Here is a 17,910-nt window from a genome sequence, read left to right on the forward strand (position 1 = left end):
AGCAGCCGCGCGGGGCAAAGCAGCCGCGCTGGCCGAAACAGCCGCGCTGGTGACCGTGGAGCACCTCTGCCCGGGAATTTCCTAGTCTGTGGGCAATAAAAACACGGCGTCCACTCACCCTCTGCGCTTTCACTGGGAGCTGCAATCCTGAGCTGTTCCTAAACGGCCATCTTGGATCCCGCGAGAATGTACAATCAGAAATCACTTTTGAGGTGAGAAAACTAAGACTGAGGGAAGGAACAAAACACTTCTCTTGGTGATTTGCCCATTAATTTCACAATGGGAGCTCAACTCCATTAACTTCTGAACCAGTTAGCTCTCTGGCACACCCTGTTATCTCCCACCTCCATCACCTCCATTTTTTCCTTCCCTTTTATTTCATATTGATATTCTATGTGTGGATCCAGTATACACTGAATGGGAGAATACTTCTGATTTTTCTTGTAAGATTTTTTTTTTCCTATTTATAATACAAAATGCTTTGTTCATGTAATGCAAAATGAACAAAATGCTTTTCATCCAGTGTTTCTGGAATACATCTGTCTCTCTTTAAACTTCTTCCTGGCTGTAAGTCTCTACCACAGCACTTACACTATTCAAAGTGAATAATCATGCTATGTTTTGATACGGGACAGTTGAATAGGGGTGGGAATTATTGGCACCATTTATTTCAGAAGTCAGAACCCAAAGTATAGCAGACTACATGATTTGTTTAATTATTTCCCTGGGATATAATTCAAAGCTACAAGATATATTATTCAGAAAGCTTAGATAGAGTCAAAGTAGGAGGGCATGAATTCAGATTTTATTTCGATAAGCAAAAATGTATCAAGCACCAAGTGTAGACCAGGCAGTGTTACATCTGATGTTAGAGAGATTCAGAGAGGATTTCTTCTGGGGAGAACTCACTTCAAGAATATACGGCAAAAATAAGTACATAGAAGAGGACAGCAAGGCCACTAAGGAGGGATTTTATTGTTCTTTCAATTAATGATCCTGGAAAAGTTTCACTCTGGTTTTAGTTTTTCTGGTAGTCAGTAAAATACTGATCACTGAGATTTAGTTTTAAATATGTGTGTGTGTGTGTGTGTGTGTATTTTTAAATACATGTGTGTGTATGTTTAAATACACATGTACGTGTAGATTTTTAAATACACACATATATGTATATTTTAAAATAGAAAGTTGTTATTCCATGGTTCTTCGTTCTTATTAAAATGTGATTTCTACTCATTGCAGAAAATTGAAAAAGAGAATTGTGTGAAACATAAAGCGAAAATTACATGCCAGCTCGCTACTCAGAACTAAGAGACAGAAAAGTTACATGCTCAGGCTCTGGGCCAATGGCCTGTGTTTGAATCCCAGCTCCACGTCTTATTAGCTCTGTAACTTTGAGCCGTTGCCTCATCTGTAAAATCAGGATAAGTAGAAGGATTTAAATGGTGTGATATTTCCTGCCAGTCTTTTTTTCTATGTAAAACTGCCCTCATATTTAGCTCAATTGTTTTCTTACCATTAACATAGTAAACTGAACAAAAATGTTTTGTTCATGTAATAATGCGTGATGTCCAACCTTTTATAAAGTAATTCTCCATGGTCACAATTTGACTTTGCCAGGTCACTTAAAGGGGATGTTTAACTCCCCAGTGAATTCTTTATACTTTTAAAGTGTATGCTTTTATTCAGGCTTCCTGATGGTTCCATTCTGAGGCTGTTCTGTTTTGCTAAATGAACCCAACAATTCACATGGAGATTGTGAAAGACAGTATAATGATAGAAAATAGAAGGTTAGAACTGTGAGTTCTAGGTAATGTTAAATCTCCCTTCGATGTAGGGACAGATTCTGTTTTCTCTGTTTATCAGAGAATCATTACATTACTCTTGCCCAAAGACGTTTCCACATGAGATGTTGTTGTATTGAAACAGGAGAGTCCTCTGATCCCCCTTGCAGGACATGCAACAGGGGTGTGGCCTGTCTGTTCAGCTACCGAGGCTGCTCAAACCCCTTATGGGAGGGAGAGCATGTAGACAGGCAGGTGCAGGAGCTGGGGTGAGTGCTTTTGGGCTCCAGCCCCACAGTGGCATCTAAGATTGTGTGCCTGCCACTCTGGAAGCCCCAGTGGACATGCTACAGTGCTCTTTTAGTTCTACTGTCCACAGATGGCTAAAGTATTGACCAGCTTAGTGCTCTCTTGGTACCCAGGTTCTTGTCCAGCATCAGGAAGAATCAGGTCACACACCGCCTTGAAGGATGGTGGATGCAGGGATTTTACTGGGTGATAGAGGTGGTGCTCTGTGGGATGGATGGGGAGCTGGAAAAGGGATGGAGTAGGAAGATGATCTTTTCCTGAAGTACAGCTGTCCCACGGCTGCTCTCCTCTCCAACTGTCCCCAGCCAAACTCCTCTCAACATTCAAATGCTCCTTCTCTGCCATGCTGCTCTTCTGCTCTTCTGTTCATCTTCCTGTCTGCTTGTGGAGCCTAAAGTTTGCAGTTTATACGGGTACAGGATAGGGAACATGGTGGACCAAAAGGCAACATTTGGGTACAAAAACAGAAATAACTGTTCCCATTTAGAGCCGCGAGTTTCCAGGATTGAGGGTGGGGTCTTTGCCAGACACCGTCTCCTACCCAGTATTTCCTTGCCTCCTGTCCACATCAGTATGATGAGTGAGATGGCAGGTTCTATATTCTGATAGCTGGAATCCAGATCATCCCTATTACCTGTGCTATCTTAAAGCAAAATGGGGTCTAATTATTGAATTTCCTTGCAGAGTTGTGAAATGAGTCCATTTTAGGTTAAGACCTTCACACAATGCCTGTGTAGGGTAAGTGTTCAGTAAGTGGCAGATGATGGTGGTGGTGATGGTGACGATGGTCATCATGATGGTGGCGATTAGTTATTTAGAGTGTAAAGGATGAAACAAAGGTTAGCATCAAGCAGGCCTAGCTTTGTAGAGTTTTGATACTTTGAGATTTGACGTTTTTTAGGATTTGGGTAAGTTGTTTAACTTTTCAGTGCTGAATTATGTTCATCTATAAAATGGAGAAAATGATGTTTCTTTGAGTTGGTGTGAAGATTAAAGGGCAACTGTGTAGGAAAGGGTTTGGCATTAAGCAAACACTCGATAAATGTTAGCTATTGTCATTATAAGAAAAGACATTAATAGTCTCAGTGAAAACAGTTAACAAACTTTTTACTCTTCATAAGGGGATTAGAAGAAAAATGATTCATGTCATAATTAAGATTTACTGAAGACCCTAGTACAAAGAAAAAAAAAAACTTTGAAAAGCTAAAATGATAGCCAAGCTTTAAAAACATCCTTTGTTGTGAGCTCTTTTGAGATTCCCTTCCTCTGGGATAAGAAAAGAAAACTGGGCCCCCCTTCCTTTTCATTCCATGGGGCTTTCTCCCCCATATTTCAAACTCCTTGCCATCTGCCTTGGGCTGACAATGCCAAAGAACCTCCTGCCCAGGTTGTTTTCAAGCTATGGGTCGGCACCGTAAATCTCAACAAATCCGCAGTGGGCTGAGGATGAGTGGAAGTCATTATCATGGCTCTTACTGATGCATTCTGTCTACAATAGAATAAATACCACCACGGGACACTGCCCTGCAGGCAAAGCATCATTCTAGCTTTTTGTGTGCATTCCCCATCAGCAAGTCACAAATGGAATGCCATAATGTGTGTATTGTATACATTTTTGAATAAATAAGTATAACAAAGAGAATATGCTGGTCCCATTTAATCTTAGCACTTAACTATGAAAACACAGCACATTTCCCACACTAGTGACATGGAGCAGGAGAGGCCTATTCCAGCTTGGTTCTTGGCAGGCCATCCAAGGTAAACCTGGTGCAAGCCATGCTTATGGCTTCTAGGACTCAGCTCCCTAAAGCCTAAATTTTCCAACTGCAGGGTGATCAGGCAATGTAGTGGTGATGATATAAAATGTAAGAGCTTATCACTTAATATCCTTTTGTTGACAAATGAGAGAGGCTCAACTCAAGCAAGCTTAAACAATCCAGGGAAAAGCTGAGAAGTAAGCTTCAGGTAGGGCTTACTCAAGTTTCTCAAAGGTTAAGATCAAGATCCAGGTTCTTTGTTTTCTGAAAGTGGTTGTGGACCTCAAAGAATGGTGAGAATAAACAAAAATTCTGGGCTGCTTAAGCCTTGTACTATATTTTGTGAAACCCATTTGCCAAAGAGCTTGCACTACTTGGAATTATATTTTTATCTTTCACTTTTTTGTTAGTTTTTTGAGGCAGCATCTTGCTCTGTTGCCCATGCTGGAGTGCAGTGGCATGATCATAGCTCACTGCAGCCTCAAATCCTGGGCTTAAGTAATCCTCCTGCCTCGGCCTCCTGAGTAGTTGGGACTACAGGCACACACCACCATACCTGGCTTTTTTTTTTTTTTTGGAGACACAGAGCCTCACTATGGGTTTCCCAGGCTGGCTCAAACACTTGGGGGTTAAGCAAACCTCCTTTCTTGGCCTCCCAAAGTGCTGGGATTACAGACATGAGCCACCACACCTGGCTGTATCTTTTACTCTTTTTCCATTTTTATTCAATGATCTGTAGAAAACAAAAATGAAGGAGGTCTCTGCCTTGCTCTCAGAAGTCTAGTAGTAAACACAGTTATCCAAATTAAAAAATAAAATACTCGCCAGACATGGTGGATCACACCTATAATCCCAGCACTTTGGGAGGTCAAGAGATCGAGACCATCCTGGCTAACATGGTGAAATCCCATCTCTACTAAAAATACAAAAATTAGCTGGGCATGGTGGCACGTGCATGCAGTCCCAGCTACTTGGGATGCTGAGGCAGGAGAATTGCTTGAACTAGGGAGGCGGAGGTTGCTATGAGCTGAGATCATGCCACTGCACTCCAGCCTGGCAACAGAGCGAGATTCTGTCAGATAAATAAATAAATGAATAAATGAATGGATGAATGCTGTCTGCCTGGTTACCTAGAGAAAGATGGAGGGAAGGCAGACTCTAGCTGGCCTACTCACTATATTGTATTGATGATTAAATCAATCCCTACTGCCACCAACCTGTAGAATTAGCTGCACTGAGAGGTCCACAGGGGAGCAGTAGGTGGCCAACCAGCTCCTGAAGTTGGAGGCATCTGTCCTTATGACTTTTGATTTGGGCCCTCTTGGGAAACCATTGTTTGTTTTCTTCTTTGTTTATGGCTTCATGTGTGTGACCTCTGCCTCCCATTTGACATTTACAGAAGTCTCTTGTTGGAGTTCACTTTTAGCTGCCCTAGAGGGTAACTCTTCCATGTGTTTTCCTGGGTTCCCAAAAGAGAATTTTCTGTAGACTCCAAAGCGTTTCAGACCATCCTTTATGTGGCCCAGAGTGCTGGTGTCTGTCCTTCTAGTCATTTCCAGTGTAGCAGTATAAGGATGACAAAATAGCTGTGAGCATGTAATTCCACACACATTGAGAAGGCTATGGATTTTCTATCGGTGATCCAGGTAGCCACTTACTACATGCCATGAGAGAATGAAGGAGGACACACTTCCATTTGAGAAGGAGAGCTTCATGGAGAAAGTGACATTTAATAAGTCTTTTAGAACTGAATTCGGGTTCTCCAAAGGTATGGGAGGAGGTGGCTTCAACCAGCAGCGTCAGCATTACCTGGTAGAAGGTGAGAAAAGCGGAATCATGGGCCCCACTGTAGGCCCACTGAACAGAAACTGGCATTTCAGCAAGATCCTCAGGTCATCCATAAACATACTCAGCTTGAGACGCACAATTCTAGACCCGTCATCAGCCTTGATAGCATGTTGGAATCACTCGAGAAGCTTAAAGAAAAAAAAAAATGACAGTCCTTTTTTCAGAGATTCTACTGTGATTTTTAAAAATGCAAAATGAAACAAAACAAAATGCCCTCCAGGTGATTCCATTGAGCAGCCAAGGCAAAGAATGAGAGCTCCGTCTGGGTCTCAGCTCAGTGAGCGGAGCAGCATGGTGCACTCAGGGGCTTGTGGGTCAGTCAGCAGCTGGTTGTTGGAAAGGAAGGTGGCTTTAGGGCTGGGGTGGTGGAACATATCAGGCTGGAGAGAGAGCCAGGTAGAGCATAAAGGGCCTGTTTGCTTCACTCAATGCAGACCATTGGGTAGATGACAGGGGCTGTGGAAAGGTGTAAAAAGAGGGACGGTGATCAGCCTTGCACTTGGGAACAACCACCTTAAGAATGTTGTTAAGAAAGCCGGGCCCTGGCAGGGAGACCGGCTGGAAGATAAGTTAAACATTTTTCAGGTTAACACGGTTGGCTTCATAATTGGCCAGGCCCAGTGCAAAATAAAACTGTGGGCTGCTTATTTAGAAAGCAAGAAAAATGTGTTCTTAATGGTGCTAAAAGGTAAAACTTTTTCCTTCTTTCTGTCATCTCTTGACTGGTCATATTTTTTTATTTGCTATTTTAATATTGTGCTCCTTCAGACATAGGGCTACTCACTGGGCAAGTGCTTAAGGGACTCTGCCCAGTAACTCAGTGGGGTATGCAGCTCAGTGGCCGCAGGGCCTCTCCCTCTCCCTAGCCATAGGACCAAGGTGCTGTGGCCTGGCTGGAGGAGGGGAGTCAAGCTCCCTTCCCTAGAGCTCACTGCCCCTACTCATGGGGGACTGCCAATCTCCAAGGGATTTCAGTGTTTCCATCAGATACCAAATTCTTGGTGCCTGGATCAGGGTGGGCAGGAGGTTAGCTCCTCCAAAGCCACCCACTGAACTTGCCATGGCACTGCCAGTCAATCCCAAGCCTTGACTCTGCATGGCTGGCCCAGGCCCTGCCAGGTGCAGGTGAGGTGGAGGGTGGGGGTCTAGTTGCTGGGCTGAGAGCAGGAGGGGAATGGGTAGCTGGGAACGCCCTGGGGAGATGAGGAGCGTGCAACTGTACACGAGGCAAGCCTCCACCGCCCCCTCCTCACAGCCCTCCTCTCTCCACTCGGGTGCATGCCCCATTGGCCACTGGACTTCACTTATGAAACACAAATGCAAAGATAAAATTAAGAATTTGAAGACAGCCATGCCTGCAGAACACTGAACTCCAAGTGGCCAGCCCTTCTGAGAGTAGGCCCCTCCGCAACTACATTGGTTGCACCCATAAATCTCGCCCTGCAGGGTGAAGACGGAAGGATGGATTTGAGAGGCATTCGGGACATAGTAAACCAGGGCATGGCAATGTTCAGGGAGGAACATGTTGAGAGTTCACTGGAGATCTCTGGCTGTGTGACTGCATAGAGGGTGACACCATTAAGATATATAGGGAAACGGGGGTAATAATTATCGGGATGGGGCAGGGGCAAGTGTTAGGGACCTGAGAACACTTCCTTTATTGCAAAGAGAGTCATCTGTCTTCTCTCTGATTTAATTGCATAGGCTGGCACTTTCAGAACAAGGATAAATAACAGAGGAGAATGGGGCTCCTTGTCTTCTTCCGACTCTAATTAGCCTGCTCTGACTGTTTTATCCTAAGCATGATGCTAAATTTGATTCACAAATGGGTGCTTACTTCTGTTCTTTTAAGGATGTTTTTCAGGGATGGGATTTCTGTCCAACGTCTTTTAGGCACTTACTGAACAGATCCCACAGCACTGGCTGTTTTCCAGTGTTGTACAGGGCGTCTTACATGAATAGATTTTTCCGGGATGTGGACTGGATGTCAAAGGGGAGGACAAAGTGACCCTATGTGCCAAAAATTCTAGAGAGAACACCCATTTAGCTGGCACCAATTTGGAGTTGGAAACCCTCCCCCAACCCCCTACTCCCACTCCAAGCTTATTTGGATCAGAAAACGGCCTGCCTTTTGTCGACCATGTGAACACTGGTCAGGGCCTACCCAACAAGAATGTCAGTATTCATGGCAAGAGGTGTTTCGGTCCACCAGGTGCCTTTACCCTTAGGCAGGGGTCATGTTCCTGTGGTCCCAGCTCCTCAGGAGACTGAGTGGGAAGGATTGCTTGAGCCCAGGAATTTGAGGCTGCAGTGAGCTCTGACTAGTACCACTGCACTCCAGCCTGGGCCACAGAGCAAGACTCTGTCTCTTAAAAAAAGAAAAAGAAGAAAGAGAAAAAAAGTAAGAATTGTTTCATGTTTCTATTTCTATTAAGCTGGGACCACGCAATAGTCTTGTTCACTTGCATTTCTAGGCCAGTCCTCACTGGAGCATGCTATATTGCTTTTCAGTGTCCTGCTAAAGTTTAGTTACTACATTTCATTTAAGATCATTGCATCAATAATCATAAGGAGATATTATTTGTATATTTTTTGTATGTTCTTGGTAAGGTATTCTTTCTAAAAGGAATTTGAGATGTTTCTTTCTTTCCCTGTGCTTTGAAACCGTTTAAATATTTTAGAACCACATGAGCCTTCATGTGCTGTATTAGTCCGCTTTCACACTGCTGATAAAGACATACCCAAGGCTGGGCAATTTACAAAGAAAGAGGTTTCATTGGACTTACAGTTCCACGTGGCTGGGGAAGCCTCACCATCATGATGGAAGGCAAGGAGGAGCAAGTCTGGTCTTACATGGAAGGCAGCAGACAGAGAATGAGGAAGATGCAAAAATGGAAACCCCTGATAAAACCATCAGATCTTGTGAGACTTATTCACGACTATGAGAACAGTATGGGGGAAACCATCCCCATGGTTCAAATGTCTCCCACTGGGCCTCTCCCACAACACGTGGGAATTAAGGGAGCAGATTTGGGTGGGACACAGAGCCAAACCATATCACATGCTAAATGGATTCACCCATGAAATGACCAGGTCTGCCACATTTTGGGGGTGAGCAGATGAGGAAATGCTGTTCCTGTCTTTACCTTGTTTGGGTGGAGCATGAGGAAAGGCTGGTCTCTTCCTATCCACCTCCCTCCTACTGTCCCATAGCATGGTTAGCGAGTTATGCTAGAACACATAAAAATAATTAAGTTTTCCTTTGAATTTAAACAGTCATCAAATGTTTGCTCTCAGCTTACAGGTCTGGGTCCATCTAGGGAAACCTGGTGCTTGCTGGAGTGGGGAAGATGAAGGATAGGTCCACTTTCCACCTCCAAGGAGAAGAGGATCCTGGTGGAGAGCCACAGTCACATGCCCATCCAGCCAGGCAACAGGACAATCTGAAAAAGGCCAGTGCCAAGTTCAGTAGCTCCCTGGGACCGACTCATTGGCTTTTACTTTATCTTTGGATAAAATCTGGAAAATCTATATAAAGGGGAAAAATCTATAAAGAGTAAAATACATCAGTCTAGGGCCAAACCATTTTAAGATTCTATCCTGCCCAACTATTTTTCAAGCCACAGTTTTGTACCCATTTAATGAAAGGCAAGGCAAACAAGCTCTCCACATATGTAAGCCTGTGGTCCTTAGGGGATTTTATCCCTGCGTTCCTCCCCATCCTGCATGCTTGTTCAGAGGGAGTAAGAGGGAGGCATCGTGATTGCTTTCATCATTTGGTCAGGAAAACCCCCCTTAGAAGATAGTGTGCGGCAAATACTCTCTCTCGTCAGGGGAGGCTGTCTTGAAATCATATCATCTTTTTCCCTCCAGTTCTTTCTCGGTCTGTAGTGAATGGGAAAGGGAGGACTGGATTATTTCAGTTCTGGCGATGGACACATCAAAACTGCTTCCCTTTCCCAACTCCCTTTCCCTCGAGGACCTAATTTATTTCACGCATTTTGACCTATCCCTGCTTAGAAACAACTGCTGTGATTCTCTGCTGAGGCATTTTTTTGGCCCCCAGGCAAACCCACCAGGCCACAGCCCCTCTGACTATGATGTCAGCCTGGCTGCTGGGCCCAGCTGGATGGAGGTGTGTTTTATGAAGTTCAACCCTGCACCCTGGGCCATAAATACACATTGTACACATAAATGTACAGCTAACATTGCCCAGGCCCCTCTGAAGCACCATGTTAATAAGCAGACAGTAAGTCTTTAAAATATGGAAAAGTAGTTAATCTTTCCGCTGGCAAATCTTTTGTAGGGGGTGGCTTTTCTCCTCTCCGTGTAGCTGCTTGCAGGGCTTTTCAACTCGTAGGATTTGGGAAAGAAAGAAGGAAAGTTGCTGTGGGCTTTAAAAACAATCATATCTTGCATTTGCTGTCATTAAGCGTCTGCATTGAGTGATTACTCTGGGTCTGTCCTCAAGGAGTTTGAGCTCTAATCATTCCAGCATGAGACAGACAGTCTAGTCTGCTGCCTGTGGCAGAAGAACCACATGAGCCTGGGCTGTGCAGGGCTGAAGCTTTGGGTTTGAACCTCTGCTCTGCCCCAGTTCCTCTAGGTACTTAGCTTTTTGTTTCCCTATCTGTAAAATGGGCATGATTCTGTCTTATTTATATAGCTGTGGCAAGAGTTTACTTATCCTCATTGAGTTTCAGTTTTCTCTTTTGTGCGATGGGCTTGATCCTCACACTTCACTTTAAAATTGTTTTAAGACGACATTAACACATTCCCTTTGTAGAGAACTTCAGGGTTACAGGTGGAGTCCAAGTCTCCCTTGACAGTTACTACCTGTCACAGTCCTTTCTTCAGAGGTAACCACTGTTGCTGGTGTAGTGTGTAACCTTCCTGACCTTTACTTCTACATCCATGCATTAGATAGATACATACATACATAGAGACAGAGAGATAGACATATAAAGAATCTATAGAAATGTGTCTTTTTTGGTACTCATTTCATGTATAAATGCCAAGGACTTACCAGGCAAGTAATCCTAGAGGTTACAACACAAAAAGGTTCACCCAAAAATTAAGATGCTCAAATCACTTGGCTGATTGAATTCATTTAAAGTACATAGCTAGAAGTGGGGAAAGAGTGTGGAGGCCCTCCCTCCCTGTATCGTGAGTTATGCCCTGTTCCTCTCTTCTCTCTCCCATCTTCCCTTCCTTTCCCTTCCCTTGTCTCCACTGTCTCCTGCTCCTCTCTCACTGATGGTGTAGCGAGGGGGACCACACTTGAGGGTCCTCAGTCTGGAACAGAGCCTCAGCAGGCAGAAGGGGCCTGCAGCCAACGCACACTTGCCTTATTGGAGAAGTACAAGGGCAAGTGTGTGGCTCACCTGTAACCTCCTGAGCAGCCACAGCATTTATCTCTGGCTCAAGCAGGAAATGGATGTTGCCAGTGAGTTAATTTAAGGATGACCCAGGAGAGAGCTACCAACCTAGAGACAAGGTCCGTGCCTTAAGAATTGCATGTATTTAATTTTACTTGGTCTTCCCTTCCATCTTCTCTATAGGAAGACACTTTGTACGTTCTTCCTTTACTAGTTCTGTTTAACTTGCACACATGCTACTTGTTGAGTCCATTTACTCTAGTCTAACATGAGTCATGGGTCACTTATGTGCTATCTATACCTAAGACATCATATAAGTTTTATCCATCTCATTTATTTTTGTTTCTCTGTAGCAGAATTGAATATTCTTAAAGAAATAGTCCTAAATATTCTTAAATACTTGTACTTCATGTAGAGTTGTCCAACATTATTTTCCCACTCACCGTCTTGAGTCTCCTTTCATGGCAGTAAATAGAGATACTCTTTCTCCTGTTACCTGGTGCCAAGCAGGCCACCGAGTGGACATACTCTTGCTTATTCAATCATTGCCCCATTGCTGGACATTTAGGTGGGGTGTTTTTTTCTTTTTTCCTTTCAATGAACATAATTACCACGAGCATCTTTATACATGACTTTCTTGAGTTCTGAACAAGAATTTCTTTTACTGAGAAGTGGAACTACAGAGAAAATAGTGTGTAAAAGATTTCCACTACAATAATAGCAAATTGTCCTCATAGTAGCTATAAAAGCTCACTTTCCCACCAGTGGTATAGAACAATATTCATTTCTTCAGACTTTCTCCATTATTTGATATCATAGATTTTAACTTTTACCGTGTTCTAGTCAAATCATTTTCTCTTATATTTCTCTAGTTTTTAGTGAGATTGAACTCCCTTTTACCTACTTGTTACTCATCTGCGTTTTCTCTAAGAATTGTCTCACGGGTTTCAATATTGGGTAGGACAAGCAACTGCCCTTCCCCCACCCCTTTTTTTTTTTCTTTGAGACGGAGTCTCACCCTGTCACCAGGCTGGAGTGCAGTGCCTCCATCTCAGCTTACTGCAACCTCTACCTTCCAGGTTCAAGCTATTCTCCTGCCTCAGCCTCCCAAGTAGCTGAGACTACAGGAGCATGCCACCAGGCCCAGCTAATTTTTGTATTTTTTTTTAGTAGAGACAGGGTTTCACCATGTTGGCCAAGGTGGTCTTGATCTCTTGACCTCATGATCCACCTGCCTCAGCCTCCCTAAGTGCTGGGATTACAGGTGTGAGCCACTGCACCCAGCCCCTTCCCTTTTCTATAAAACCTAATTTTTTTTTATAATTGTCCAGACTATTCTCTGTATTTACTCTTCTGAAAGAATCTTAGAATCATGTGCTCAAATTCCATCAAAAATCCTATTGAAATTTTTATTGAAATTGCTTTGAATTAAAAAAGTTAATTGAGAAATGACATATTTAAAATAGGAGTGTTCCTTTCCACCACCATTGTCCTTCCCTCCAATTTTTGGCTTGTGTTTTTATGTTCCTCAGGAAATTTGCATCATTTTCTTCATAAAGGCATATGTTTTACCAGGCTTATTCCTGGGCATTTTGTAGCAATTATTGATATTATCAATGGTTCTTTATTTCACAAATATTTTTCATTGGTTATTGCCAGTGTCAGGCTGCGGGTTTTATATGCTGATTATGTTAACTAGCCAGCTTGCTGAGTTCTTTTATTAGTTCTAATAGTTGGTCAGTGGGTTCACGTGGGTTTTCTGTGAACACAGCAATATCTGTTCTTTGGGTGATTGGGTAGAATTCACCTGGGGGTAGATTCTCAATGAACATTTCAGTTTTGTTCATGGCAATAAGTCTGCTCATGATTTTTAAAGCTTGGCCAAATGTAGATAATTTATGCTTTATCCCCAAAGGCGTGTTTTCTCTAAGTTCTCAAATTGTTTACAATGCTACACATAATAGTCACCAAAAGTGTTTAAAATGCTCCTGTATCTTTCAGGTTATAATGATACTTTGTGACTTATTTCTTGATCAGGAGTGTCAAAAGTTGATTTCTGTCAGTAAGCTTTTAAACCAGAGTTAGACTCTGTTGGATAGCTTCACTGTTTAATTTGTATTTTATTCTTTTGCCTTTATCATTTCAAGTTCTGTCATTGATTCAACAAATACTTGCTGAGAAGTTGCTCTGTACCAGGCACAACTCTAGGTGCTAGAGATGACTGACAACCTGAGGCAGTCAGATGCAGCCTCGTTGCTATGGGAACTACAGTGTTTATGAGGGGCAGACTTTCAACAAGCAAGGAGGAAGAGACAGAGGAAAGTGGAGAGGTCATTGGTGTTCTTGGCAAGAACTGATTCAGTTGGAGTGGTGAGGACTACAGTCTTGTTGGAGTACAATCTGTAAAGGAGGGAGAGAGGTAGGGGAGAGAGAGGAGGATTATAGACAATTATTTTTAGGAGTTGTGCTATAAGGGAAGACAGAAAAATGAGGGAGTCACAGGAGGGAGGGTTAAGGGACAGTTTTGTTTTTCCTGAGATGGGAGCTGTGACAGCATGTTTGCAAACCTCCAACCAGGAAGGGCTAGTAGATGACGGAAACTATTTGTGCAGCAGTCACCTGTCTCTTTTTTTTCCACCAATCACATCCTTGAAGAAGCTTGAGAGATGGATGGGCTTTGCAGAGGGGCATGAATAGATCCAGTGGACAAGGGAAAAGACCATGTATAGGGCACAGGTGCAGGTTTATGTTCTTATTTTTCCAGCTTCTTGATTTGAAAACTTAGCCAAATATTTGCAACCTTTGTTTTTTCTGATGAAGTTATCTAAGGTTATACTGCACAAATTTGAATCTGGGCTATTATCAAATCTCAAGGATTGATGAAAGGTGTTTTTTTTAACTTTTAATTTTCACTTTTTGTATCTTTTTGCTATGAATTTCTAATTGTATCCTACCGTAAAAGAAGAATGTGTAATCGATACTATAGGTTCTTTGGAATGTGTTGCAGTTCCCTGTGTTTAAAAATAATTTATATTCTGTGTTATTTATATCTGAAGAGTTTTAGGTCCATGTTTTTAATAGATCATGCTTTCAGAAATCCCTTTTGTTATTTCTTTAGTTTGCATACTATGATTATGGCATAAAGAATCATGTTTTATCTTGTTAGTGGATTATAACATTTTCAGTATGAACTATTTTATTAATTTTGATATTTTACTCTGAATATTTGTATATTACTACTAAACTTGAACCTGTTTCTTTTATTGTTAGCATATTTTTGGTATTTTTTCCTCCTCCTATGTCATTCTGTTTTAGGAATGTCTGTGGCAAACAGCATAATGTTTGTAAACCCAATTTAAGAGTCTTTGCCTTTTAATATGTGAATCTAACAACCTCACAGTTATTGCAATTGGTAATAATTTTAGGCTTATACTGGCAGTCCGTGTGTGTTTAGAGGGGTGTTTAATTTCTCATGCTATCCAGGTTGATCAGGTTTTAAATACTTTTTCAATAATTATTGCTAAATTTGAAAATATAATTTTCTATAAATGTCTACAGAGATTAAGGATCTATTTTTCTCTGGACACCAACATACTTTCGACTCCCTTTTTTTCCTCAAAAGTTTACTCTATTGTTTCATCTTGAGTATTCCCACTGAGAAACTGGTTTTATTCTCATTCTAAGTAATTTGTTTCTAGAGAAGCTTTTAGGATTGGTCTGTATCTTTAATGATAGGAAGTTTTTTACTCATGTTTGTGTGGGCCCATTCATGGAAAAGAATTGGATTTGTCTTTTCAGTCCCCAAAATATTTTCTCTCTTTGGCTCTTTTGTGTCATATTTCTTGCTTCTCTGGTAGATACATTTGGCTTAATCTTCTAGTCAGCCATCTGCTCTTCAGGGTGTTTTGTGATGTTGGTTATGCACTTTTCTTTGAGACTCAGTTAATCTGCAATCTCCAAGGAGGAAATCGTTGGTTTTCTGATGAGAGCTATCTCCGGTAGAATATATTTATGTTGATGGGCAAAATCCATTAAGAGGCCAATTGCTGGAGCAACATTCTCACATAGGCAAGAAAGTTTCTAGTATTAAAGAGGGAAGGTAAAGCAGATACAGATATAGATGAAACTAATTAGCAAAACAGTCAGCAAGATTGAATATTTTTCTGAAGCCAGGTGTAGTTCTAGATGAGGGTGGGAAGGGCAGATTGTAGGTGTCCCAGTGTGGATAGTGGTTAAGGCATTGAGGAAACATCTTTGCACAGTAGCAAGCCCTGTTCCCTCCTACAGTTGAAGAAAATGAACCTAACTGTGGAATAGTAGATAGATGGGCATTGGGCATGTATAGAAAAGTAGCCAATTGTGTTGCAGTCTCAGAGGCATTCATGGATCATTCAACATGTGGTAGCAACAGGTTAAAAAAAAAGGGGGAGTTCTTTCCCCTTCTTTATAATGTCCCATAAAGCAGAAGAACTTTTCTTCATTGCATGATATTACTTCACCACAGTGATAGAAGAACAGAACAAATGTATTGCGAGAAAGGCATGAAGATAAAACCTTTGGAGAAACTGAGAATGTATTTAAGTTTGAATCTGTTAAACTGAATGAAATAATATTATGAAAAGTTACGTATAGGGGTTCTAAACCTGGAGTTAAATATTTAGCTAATCTGTTGGTTCTGAAAGAATCTGAGATTTTGATCCCTAATTCGCTCCTCCAAAGTGTCTGTGGTGTTTTGTGGTAAAGGATTATTTTATAGTGGCATTGTCACGTAACCACATTAGGCAGTGTGAGGAGGAGGCACCACCAAGCTTGCTTAAGTTGGACCGGCTATGCTGGTTGATCAGAAGGTCAAAGCTACTCTACAGCCTTGGTTCTAACATAAGTTGGGCTCTGAGAAGTGTGGGACTTTATGACTAGCATTAATCTTATCCAAAAACTCTGTTCCTGTATACTGGGCACACATTGTGCAAAGCACTACCAGGAAGGCTCCAAGAAGTTCACTGCCTCTTTTGCCACTGGTATGACATAGTTTCAGTTTTTCCTTGAGGGAAGGAGGAGAGAAACCACCACTTAGAGGATCATCCAATGCAACTTGGAGTAATGTTTAGGCTCTGGGAGAAGGAAATTAGGCTTTGAAAAGTCTAACCTCTTAAACCTTGGAAACAAACTGACTCTTGTGTTTTGTACATATAGCATTTCAGTGTTTCCAAGGTGAGTTGTATGAGCTGCATGGCATCATAGCCATTGTTTTCCGAGTGAAGCTTGGTATTCATAAGTGAAGAACTTCATGGAGAAAGGTAGCATCAGTAGTAAAACAGTCTCCAAAATTTACTCACAAAATATGGTAGTTGCCATCACCCAGGAGAGGGCTCTGTAATTCACGGATGGTGGACGGTAAATGACTGTCTCGCTGCCTCTTATTCCAACAGGTCCTTTGTCATCCAGCAAATCCCAAGCAGCAACCTGTTCATGGTGGTGGTGGACAGCAGCTGCCTCTGCGAATCTGTGGCCCCCATCACCATGGCGCCCATTGAAATTAGGTATATCCTTTTGTGTGCTGATCCAGTCACTACCGCTGAAACCAGGAAGGGGGAATCAAGGGTAAGGAAACCTAGGGGAGAAATATTAGAGAAGGAAAATTACATCCTTTCCACTGTTGGAGAGAGTTGTCATTGCCAAGTTTTGAGCTCTGAACTGCAGAGTAGAAAAAGCAATCCTTGGAAACATGCCTTAACTACAGTCAACATAATGAATCCCTTAAGTGTGAACGTCTAAAGGCCCAGAAGATCAGAAGGCGCCCAGAATCTTGTCATGGCTTCCACCCTGAGGTAAGTCTGAAGTGTTCCTGTTCCCTTTTCCCATCAGAATCACCATGAGAGTCTCACGCTGGTCAACGAACTACAGCTGAAGAATTTACTGAAAGGGATTAATAATTTCCTCATGAGTAAACTGAACCTGCACATTGTCTGGGTCCCAAGACTTTGTTCTTACATTAGAGAGGGGAGAGCGGTCTGGGAAATCCACATGGTTGAAGGGGTCCTTGAGTCCATTTCCATCTAACCAACCTCTGCCTTTCCCCGTAGGAGAATGCAAGGGAGTGTGGGGCGGCGCCAGGTCTCCAGGCCCTGACAGTCCTCCTCCTGCTCCCCCTGCTTTTGATGCTCTTCTCAAGGTGACACTGACTGAGATGTTCTCTTGGCATGCTAAATCATGGATAAACTGTGAACCAAAATATGGTGCAACATACGAGACATGAATATAGTCCAACCATCAGCATCTTATCATGATTTTAAACTGTGCGTGATATAAACTCTAAAAGATATGTTGACAAAAAGTTATCTTTTTACTTTGCCAGTCATGCAAATGTGAGTTTGCCACATGATAATCACCCTTCATCAGAAATGGGACCGCAAGTGGTAGGCAGTGTCCCTTCTGCTTGAAACCTATTGAAACCAATTTAAAACTGTGTACTTTTTAAATAAAGTATATTAAAATCATCATCTTCTTGTTTGGATTTTATTATTGCTAAGAATACCAACTGAAAACAATGCATGGGGAAAAGGCCCCCATTCCAGAAATCAGGGAAGGATGGCTGTGGGCAGAGCCTTTGTTCTAAAGCGGATTCTAGGCACATATTTAACAATTGTTTAGATGCTCCACTCTCAGTTATAAAAATATTTATAGAAGTAAATCAAAATATCATCTACATGGTAAGAGTTTATTACATAGAACCCTGAATTTTGTTGAACTAAACTTCAATGGAAATCATAATTTGGATTCAAACACAAGCTTTTCATCATATCCAAGTGTGGAATTATTTGGGAATGGAAATAAAGA

At 42.1% G+C, this 17,910-nt stretch overlaps 1 protein-coding gene across 2 annotated transcripts in view; it reads left to right on the forward strand.

Moving 5' to 3' along the window:
• Positions 1-17,571, forward strand: part of LOC108314525 (voltage-dependent calcium channel subunit alpha-2/delta-3) — an 823,636-nt gene extending 806,065 nt beyond the window's left edge. For both annotated transcript variants that reach the window (XM_017543458.2, XM_037743848.1), the window contains 3 exons: positions 16,503-16,615; positions 16,819-16,901; positions 17,157-17,571. In XM_017543458.2, the coding sequence (XP_017398947.2) occupies positions 16,503-16,615; positions 16,819-16,901; positions 17,157-17,249 (289 nt within the window). In that variant the 3' untranslated portion in view covers positions 17,250-17,571. The remainder of the gene's footprint in view (positions 1-16,502; positions 16,616-16,818; positions 16,902-17,156) is intronic.
• Positions 17,572-17,910: the final 339 nt, after the last annotated feature.

The sequence above is a fragment of the Cebus imitator genome, unplaced genomic scaffold (assembly GCF_001604975.1).
Source record: "Cebus imitator isolate Cc_AM_T3 unplaced genomic scaffold, Cebus_imitator-1.0 Scaffold8, whole genome shotgun sequence".
Taxonomy (NCBI): Eukaryota; Metazoa; Chordata; class Mammalia; order Primates; family Cebidae; genus Cebus; species Cebus imitator.